The sequence below is a fragment of the Lonchura striata genome, chromosome 3, assembly GCF_050655825.1.
Source record: "Lonchura striata isolate lonStrDom1 chromosome 3, ASM5065582v1, whole genome shotgun sequence".
NCBI classification, from domain to species: domain Eukaryota; kingdom Metazoa; phylum Chordata; class Aves; order Passeriformes; family Estrildidae; genus Lonchura; species Lonchura striata.
The window spans coordinates 3,436,282-3,446,219 of NC_140705.1; the positions used below are offsets into that span (position 1 = coordinate 3,436,282).

General features: G+C 52.8%; 1 protein-coding gene across 1 annotated transcript in view; it reads right to left on the bottom strand.

The window, feature by feature from the left end:
- The window catches only part of XKR6 (XK related 6), a 206,546-nt gene extending 197,497 nt beyond the window's left edge, over positions 1-9,049 (bottom strand). The window contains exon 1 of the mRNA XM_021540532.4: positions 8,250-9,049. Within this exon, the coding sequence (XP_021396207.2) occupies positions 8,250-8,974 (725 nt within the window). The 5' untranslated portion in view covers positions 8,975-9,049. The remainder of the gene's footprint in view (positions 1-8,249) is intronic.
- Between the last annotated feature and the right edge of the window lie 889 nt (positions 9,050-9,938).

Consider the following 9,938-nt stretch of genomic DNA (forward strand, 5'->3'; position numbering starts at 1 on the left):
GCACAGGGGCAGCATTTAGGAGAAATTCCTGTCTTAGTCCTATTTCCCATGGAGTTTTGGGACAGGGAGAAGATGCCTATTCCCTCAGCCCATCCTGTACACAGCAGAGTACTTAAAGAGGGTGTGTAAAAAAGAGGAAGAGTGACTTTTTTCATGGACAGATGGTGATTGGACAAGTGGGAATGGTTTAAAACCAAAAGAGGGGAGATTTAGGTTAGATATGTGGAAGAAATTATTTCCTGTGAGGGTGGGGAGACCCTGTCCCAAACTGCCCAGCTGGGGCTGCCCCTGAATTCCTGGAAGTGTTTAAGGTTACGTTGGACAGGGCTTGGAGCAACCTGGGATAGAGGAAGGTGTCCCTGGCCATGGCAGGGGCTGGAACAGCATGGTCTTTAAGGTCCCTTCCAACCCAAACCATTCTACAACGTGATTCTATTCCATGATAACATAGGGATATATTCTGTGGGATGCCAAAATCCTGCTGCAGGTAAACCAAATCAGAATGGAGCAGAGGAAGAGGAGGTCATGATAAAGGCTCTGGGCTTGAACACAGAAGGTTTCAACAAAGCTGCCAATTCTGCAGGAGATCTGTGCAGCTGAAGTCACTTAAGGACACTGAAGTCACTTAAGGACACTTAAGGACAGTGAATATCTCAGAGGTAAACTTCAGCTCTCCAAAAAATGGAGATGTGAGGAGAAGCACAGTCTTCAGGTCCCATTAAAGTTTTGGGGACACATTTGAGATGGCATTTGCTCTATTTTTTTTTTTTATTTTATTTATTTTTTTTTTTTTTTTGTCTCTTGGCCAAGATTTTATTTTCTTCCTGGTTCAAGATACGGAAGTAAGGAATAAAACACACAATTATACTGCAATAACCAAAGTCCATTAGTGAAATTTGTTCAGGGATGGACAAATAGCAACTCCTGAGACTCCTGCTCAGCACTGTGAATGTGGTTCCTCTGCTACAGCATTTCCATATGACCAAACACGGGCTGAAACTGGAAAAGAGGGTGGTTGAAAATGTAAATCCTAAGTGGTGAGAGTGACAAAAAATATAAAAATTAAAATCCATTCATGGAGAGATGCAATGGACTGCTCCTGGGACACAGCTAAATGCTCAGTCCCACAATCCAGAAGGTTTTGGTAGCATCCTTGACACTGCAGCCTAAAGGATATGGGATGTGCCTGATGTTCTGCCCTGCAAAGACCAAGCAAGGGTTAAACATACAAAGTGTTCCTCCCTCCATCAGACTACTGCTAGGTTGGAGGGTTTTCTAAAGAACCTCCTCCCCTGGAAAGCTCTTCCCCCATTTTTTTGGGATCCCCTTTGGAAAAGTATCTCGCTGCCCTAAAGAATCACAATAGGCTTGGCCATCATTCTGAATCCCAGCACATCAGTAGAAGGTGGGTCAATGAAGTGACAATATTTGGCACATGTCCTTTGCTTATGCCTTTAATTACAATTTAATTTTCTCTCTAGCAAAGCCTTACTCTTACTCACAATTTCTCCTGCCTAAAAGCTTCCAGGTGTTAAAACACTGCCTTGTGCTACTGCTGATTTTCACTACAGTCAGGTGCTAAAAATCAAGTCAGGATTCAAGGGAAATAAAACAAAACAAGAGAGTGAAGTTGTACGAGGGATCCAGACTTTTCCACAGGCTCACCTTCGTTCCCCAGTGAAAATTACACATTTGATGTCCCATTTCTGCTCCTTGCAGTCTCAAGTCAGAGCAAGCAGCTCTCCTCCAAAGAGATGCTTTATCACCATCAGTTCTTCCTCCATCCTTTTCATTAAAAGAAATGCTCCCTGAATAACCTACATTTGTTCGGAGAGGAGAACCACTGCAAGGAATAAAGCTGGCTCAGTGCAGCTGAAAGCAAAATGGAAGTGTCTGGAAAGGTGGAAAATACAGAGCCTGGAATTTTAACACACAAAAAATGATGAGCCATCTTTCCCTCTTTCCTTTGGCACCCTGCCTCCCCTCCACCAGGAAAGGCACTGTCAGGCTGCCACTGGCATTAGAGATAAAGCCATAGGGAGAGTGGGGAAAAAACAAACAGCTGTTTTTGCTGGAGTTCAGCTTGAATAGCTGAAAAGAGATGTTGTGGCCAAGGACCACATGGGTGGGAGCATTTAGGAAAGCAGCCTGCAACCCAACTTCAAAGCAGATGGGTTCCATTCCAGTTTTTGGAGTCCTGGAGATGCTGTCCCCAGAATACCTTGCAGCGGTGAATTCACCTTGAAAGCCATGGAAATTTTATGTGGGCTCCAGTAAGAACTGAGTCAGGTCACCCAAGCAGTCCAGCTTCCCTTTCCTCCTACCCAAAAACCAGGGCAGGAGGGGTGATGAGCTGCTGTCACTGCCCAGCCACAGGGCACCACAGGATGCTGTTGAGCTCTACCTCAACAGCATCCAAGAGCAAACCAAACTCCAGTTTCTCCTCCAAATCCCACTCCCCAGCTGCCCAAGCCATGCTGTTTCTGCAGGAACACTGGGCTGTATGGGAAGGGGAGTTCCCAGCAGGTCAGGGCAGGATATTATTTCTCCCAAGGAAAGATTTGGAGAAATCTCTGCCCTCCCAAGGCCGGCCCAGCAGATCTGCTCCAACATCTGTGGTTGGACCCCCTCTAGTGGGAACCACTCCACAAGACACGGAGCATCACCACCACCCACCACCCATGGAGACCCCACTCAAGGGATAAAGCCCTTCTTCCATCGTTATTATGATTATTATTATTATTTCCACTCTCTCACAACCTACATGCTTCTGTAGATGTTGCTGGACCTCTACACCCACAGCCCAGCACTTCCTTATGGAGATCCTGCTGAAATGGGGGTGGAATGGGTAAGTCTTTTGAAAGGGAGAGCAACCTCACTGGAAAAAAATATAAAAAGTTATACCCCAGATCTGGTTTTGTAGGGAGAACATATTTATCATCTATCCCAGAATGTCTTCCCTCTGCCAACTTGTCAAAAACTGACAAAACTCCATACTATAAAAGCAAGCTGTTAGAACTTGGCTAAAAGGAAAAACTCAGCTGCCAGACAAGCTAACCAGCAAAAGCTGAAAAAAATATTCCAATGTGCCAAAAAGGCAGTAAATTTACAGAAAGGCTCTACAGAGCTGAACATCCCAAACCAAGACAAGAAGGCAGCATTAGGTCAGCAGCTTCTGGTTCATCTGCTGTGTGACAAGCAGATGGTTTCCACTTTGAGGGATTTGGGTAGAAAACTTCGGAGTTGTAGCTGCCTGTATTTCTAAAGTTTTCAAAATAATGTGTCTCTAACTCACAAAGTTCATCTCAGACAAAGTATATTAGGACAGCCTGAATCCACTCAACACAAAGTCATTAAATGCCTCATATTCCATTTCAACCCATTGATTCATCCTTCCACCTCCAAAGATGAACAGCTCACAGATTTGGTCTTTCCACTAATAAAAAAGATGCCAACTCTCTGCCTAAATGTTAGGAATTTCTCACCATGTACATACACAAGACAATTTTTAATGTCACAACAGTGACAAGGGCTGTTGTGGTTTGCTGGGGTTTCTTTTACAGAATGTTTTCCTCCTAGATCTGTGTTCAAATCTGTTTTGATTTGAATAATAACAAACCCCATAAATAGAGCAAATTCATATCCCAAAACTCACCATCATTGATATTTAACAGACACAGAGAGATTTCCAGCTGGTCAGCATTCATTTTAGCTCAGCTCCACATCCCGTTAATCCAATGGAATCCAATAATGTTTGCTTTAATAGCACGGCACAACGCAAGGGATCGGACTTTCCACTCTAAACCCTCTATTCCAGGGCAGCATCCATGACCCAGTAACCCACTTCCAGCAGAGGTTAAGGAAAGGTACATCAGACAGGGAAGTTCACTCCTGTCATTCATACAACCTGTGCCACTACTCAAGATACCAAAACTTCTGCTTCTGAATCTACACGGCTGAACAGCTCCAGCAAAAGCATCAGCCCTGTCTTCACCCTGTTCCCAGCAAAACCACAGCATCCCTCCCCAAGGAACAAGCCCTTGGCAGCTTGCACTGCAGCACCTCTATAATGAGCATAATGTGCCCCAACTGGCATCCTTCACTTTATGGATAGTCTGGATGAATTGTTCAAGTCCTCAAAACAATCTAAGATTTGAGAGGAAAGGTGAATATTGTAGGTTTATGAAGGTAAAAACCCCAGGTGCTGAGCTTTATTGGTGGAAACAGCATTAGAAATCAGACTACTTCCAGCAAGAATTCAAAATATATGTATCTATACACACACGTGTTTTTACTATTTTTCCAACAGCCACTACAGACAGACAGTATTAACACATCCTTCAGATCTCAGCTGAACTAAAAAAACCCACAAAAACCCCAGGAATATCACCAAGTCCCCCCTCAGCACTCGCACTGCCCCCTCAGCCCTCTGCCTGGTCACGATCCACCCTCTGAATACAACACAGACAGACAAAGTCCCCATCCAGACTGCTCCAAAACAAGCTCCTTCTCCCACAATCCTGACAAAATGAAGAGACAGCCTTGCTAAAATAAGATCCCGATGTATATTTATATTTCTGTCATAAAATGCTATTTATTCACCATCTTATTGGCGAGTCTTCCCAGTATTTACGAGAAGAAGCCGCCACAGGAATTGTGTCATCCCTCAAAATCCAGATGCAGATTTACCTAACGTATTCAGAATTCCTGCACTACTCCGACCTGCCCCCCTCCAATTCTCCACGGTTTCGCTCCCAGCTGCTGAGCAACACCCACGACATCCCCTACGTAAGGTACGATCCCAGTTACGCTCCATGCAGCGGCAGCACGGATCCGTGATCCCCCGGGAAACCGGGCTCGGAGCATTACGCACTGAACTTACGCTGTCCTAGGTTTTCCACCTCCATCCCCACGTCTAAACTTCTCCCCAGCACGCAGCAATTGCGCTGCAGGCAAAGGTGGCCGAACCAGAGTGCTCCAGTATTAATCCCCATCCCTGCATCCAAGATTGATTTTAATGGCGTTGGCAATAGCTGTAGTGGGAATGAAAAAAATCAGACACCCTCGTGGAGGCTGCTCCACAGATCCCAGGAAGTTAATTCTGGCTCTGGTCAGATATTGGGAGTCAGCTCCACACTGTCCAGCATGCCTTAAAGAGTGGAAGCTGAGCACTGGTGGGATTAGAGATCAACAGGAAAGAAAGCTCCCTGATTTCACCTAACATGATCTGAGCTGCAGCACTCCTTATCAGTCCCCTCTGGCATTCCCAGCCCTGCACAATCTCAGAAGCAAATGTTTTCCCTCTGCATTAGCATAGCAGGGAAAAGTCTGGGCAACTTGAGCTTTGTTTCTTTCTGTTACCCAAAAATAGCCCCCTACATGCATCCCCTCTGTCCCTGCCAGCATCACTTCGGCATCCCCCTACCCACGCGCTCACTCAAGCGTGCCATGGCATGGGGTGTTTGTGCACAGCTAAAACTCAATCATTTCTTCTGCCTGACTCCAAGAAAGGAAAAATCCAACTTGCCAGGGGAGCATCTGCATTGAGAACCGCTTCTGCTGACGGGATCAGCACTTGGGAGTACCAGGGAAGCGGCAGAAAGGGTCGCGGACCAATTCATCATCCTCACACACACCACCCGCAGACATCCCCCTCCCACTACCCCCCAGCCCAAACCCTGGCCGTAAAAAACCCATAAAAATAGAATAAACCCCCAAGCAGAAGTTGAGAACAAATGTGCTTTGAACGCTGCACAAATGACATTGAAGATGCAGAAGAAATATGTATTTGCTGTTGCACTGCATGATTGCATCGGATTATTTCCTATGTACACATCTCACGCACCCTTCCCACGCAGATCCCCTCCCCTCCACCCCCGTGGCGTCTTCAAAAAAAAAAAATTGGGAAAATAAAAATCTTTGATCCCTAAGGATTACTTTAAAACCTATAAACGCCAAGCAACCCCCATCTGGAGCCTCCTCCTTGCAGCCTGACCTATCCAGGATGTGGAGGGGGTGCAGCCATGACCCTGTGACACAACCCAGAGTTGTCCCTCTACCCCCAGCCAAAATCTCACACCCCTTCCACGTTACCGACCCGCGCCCCGGCTCAGAGGATGCTGGGCCATGCTGGGATTTTACAGCTGTCCTTACACCACCTCTTTCTGTAAGCCCGACATCTCTGTGGCAGTGTTTGCATCCACAGGCTTTCATCCTGGAGAATCCCTCCCTGCCTCCTCCCACCTCTCTTTTTGGGGAGGATAACGTAATTTCCAGCTCGCACTGGAGGATATTTTTTTATTCCTGCTGAGCCCGAGGTCACTTCCCAGACTCATCCTCCGGCCAGTGCCTCCCCCACCCCATGAACCTCTCTCTCCGGCCGGGAACAGTCCCTATTCCTGACCTTCAGGCTTACACCGACAGCCTCACCGCCGCCGTCCCCACGAAGGAGGCTTCTCCTTTCTCCAAAGCCACAGCCGAGGCATCACGCTGCGTTTTTCCACTCCCACCACCCGCTCCTTCGATTCAAGGGAGCCAGCAGCTCCCGCTCCACTGGCTGGGGAGAGGCTCTTGAGGATGGATCAGACCCTCACCCCTCATCCCTACGGGATCTGTGCCAGAAGGACACCAACCCTCTGGAACCAGCACATCTCAGTGCTTGGCAGCCACGGGTCCATCCCCCAGCAGACCCTTTCTGGAGCAGCCCGTGCATTCCATGGGGTCCTTTCCTGGCTGCCCCCTGGCTCCAGGAGGGGTGAGTCCCCTCCAGTGCCACAGGACCTCCCACTGCAGCACTGCCAGGGTCACCCCCAGCCCCGGGCCTGTCCTGAAGGGAAGAGCAGCTCCATGATCCCCCTTCCCGTGCTGCCCCATGTCTGTGGAGCACCATCTCATTCCCACGGAGCTAGAATCCCACACCATGGAGGGCACAGAACTGTATCCCCTCCAAGCTGTGAGGAGACAGTAGCCCTATTCTCCTCTCCTCAGCCCCACATGCTCATGGGGGAGGGGGCATCTCTGCTCCCTTTGGGTTTTTCTCAGCGAAGAAGGGGTCACCCCAAATCTCCAAGTGGGGAGCACCATCTCATGTCCTGCTTGTAGCAACCAATGCCACTCCTCCCACTTCAGTCCCACAGACACATTTGGAGGGAACTTCTCTTCCCCTCAAATGTCCCCTCAGCACAAGGGGGACCTTGACACCTCCTCCACCATGGAGAGCACTGCATCTCAGACCATGAGGCAACAACAACCCCCATGTCCCCCATCTCAGCCCCCATGCTCATTTTGTGGGAATCACTCCTCTCTTTGGGTCTCTCCTCACTGAAAGATGGGAGGAACCCCCAAATCTCTCCTCCTTCTCCATGTGGAGAGCACTGCACTGACCACCACCACCTCAGACCATGAGGTGACATGGAGCCATGTCCACCTCACACCACAAGCTGACAACAACCCCCATCTGCCATACCTCAATCAGGGACAGTGACCCCTGTCCACCTCAAATCATGAGGTGATACTGACTCCCATCAGTCCCACTTCAGCCAGGGGACAGCAATCCACCTCAAGCATGAGATGACACAGCCCCACGTCTGCCTCAAACCATGAGGTAACAGCAATGGCCATCTGGTCCACCTCATGTAGTGGACAGTGACCCACCTCAGCCTGTCGAGGTGACACTGACCCCCATCTGCCCCACCTTGTCCAGGGGACACTGACTCACATCAAACCACGAGATGACACTGACCCACCTTAAACCTGGAGACGACACTGACCCACGTCCACCTGAGACCACGAGGTGACACTGACCCACGTCCACCTTGGACCACGAGCTGAGAGCTCCCCACCTCATCAAAGGGACACTGACCCGTTTTAAACCACAGGGTGACACTGACCCATGCCCATCTTGGACCACGAGCTGACAGTCACCCACATCCGCCTCAAAACCAGGTGCTGACAACCACCTACAGCAGCCCCTCCTCGGCCAGCGCGCACTGACCCACGTCCACCTTGGACCACGAGGTGACACTGTCCCCGTCCACCTCAAACCAGGAGGTGACACTGTCCCCGTCCACCTCAAACCAGGAGGTGACGGTGCCCCACATCCCCGTTGGAGCCGGGGCTGGCGCTGCCTCACGTCCCCCTCGCACCGGGCGCTCGCAGTCCCCGCTCCCGCCCCTCCGCGGCCGCGCTCCCGACCCAGCGCGCCGCCCGCCCCGCCGGGGGCACGGCGGAGTTCCCGGCCGCCCCCTTACCTCCAGACCTGCCCCATCTGCAGCAGGTGGATGACGGACTGCCAGACCCAGACGGAGATCCTGCAGAGGCGCTGCGCCCCGGGGGTGGCGGTGCCGGCGGCTCCTCCTACCCCGCCGGCGGGTCCCCCACGCCGGCCCGCGGTCCCCCCCATCATGGGCGGCCCGCGGCTGCTGAGCCCCTGCACGGCGCCCAGCCCGCCGCCCGTGTAGTCCTGCACGAACCAGCGGAAGCTCAGGATCTGCACCAGCACCGAGGGCAGCAGCACGAAGGCCAGGGTGAGGCCGCACCACACGTAGTCCCGCCGGCCGTAGTGGTGCAGCGCCAGCCACAGGTCCGTGCCCACATCCCCCAGCAGCACCAGCAGCGCCAGCACGATCCACAGGCAGTCCAGCCACGGCCGCTCGGCCGCCTCGCCGCCCTCCGGCGGCCCTTCGGCGGCGGCGGCGGGGGGGCGCGGGGCCAGCGGCTCGGCGGCGGCGGTGGCGGCGGCCCGCCCGAAGAGGTTCCGCAGGCAGGCGCTCCGGCAGCCCCAGTAGCAAGACGACGTGTTGCAGCAGTGGCAGATGTGCAAGGAGCTGCTTGCGCCCGGCTCCTCCGCCACCTCGGCCGCCGCTGCCCCGACGCCGCCGCCCGTGGCCGCCGCCGCCTCGTCCAGGTTGTGCAGCTGGGCGAAGCCGCCGCCGCCGCCGCCGCCGCCGCCGCCGCCATCCGACTTGGCCGCCATCTTGCTGCCGCCGCCGCCGCCGCGTCCCCGGCCCGTTCGCCGGGCGCTCGCTCGCTCTGCCCCCCCCGTGCCCGCTCCCCCCGCCCGCCGCTTCCGGGGGCGGCGCTTCCGCGGCGCGCGGGACGGGCCGGGGCCGCCTGGCGGCGACAGCGACCGGCGGCGGCGGCGCGGCGGGGCCGGACAGCGCCGGGATGCTCCGCGCCCCGTCCCGCCGGGCCCGGCAGCTCGCAGGGATGGGGCTGGAGGAGCGAGGCTGAGCGGGGACCTCGCCGCGGTCTGCTCTTGAGGGGGAGAGGAAGAGCAGGCGCCGGGCTCGGCGCGGGGCTGACCCGCGACAGGGGGCGAGGGAGCGGCCTGGAGTTGTGTCAGGGGAAGGTTAGGTTGGACACTGGGAAAAGGTTCTAATCGCAGGGGGTGACTGGGCACTGGAGCAGCTCCTCGGGGAATGGTCACAGCACCAAAGCTGACGGAGCTCAAGGAGCACTTGGACAGCGCTCTCAGGCACGGGGTGGGATTGTTGGGGATGCTCCTATGTGGGGCCACGCGCTGGGCTGGATGATCCTTGTGGGTTCCTTCCAGCTCAGCTAATTTTGTGATTCTCTGGACAACCTCTGCCCTCTCAGGTCTCAACACACTCACAGGGAAGAATTTCTTCCTAAAGTCCAATCTTGCCTTGCCCTTTGTCATCTTAAAACCATTCCTTCTTGTCCTGTCACTCCATGCCCTTATTCAACGTCCCTCTCCAGCTTTCTTGGAACTCCCTTACAGAGTTAGGTTGGAAAAGACCTCTGGCATCACCGAGTCCAGCTGTTAACCCATGGACATGATCACACCTAAATTGTATCCCCAAGTTCTACATCTACACAGGCATGGTGTTTCCACCGTCAGGTTGCCTTGGGCAGCCTGTTCTGTTGCCTGAGCTCTCTTTCCATGAAGAATTTTTTTCCAACTATTCAATGTAAAC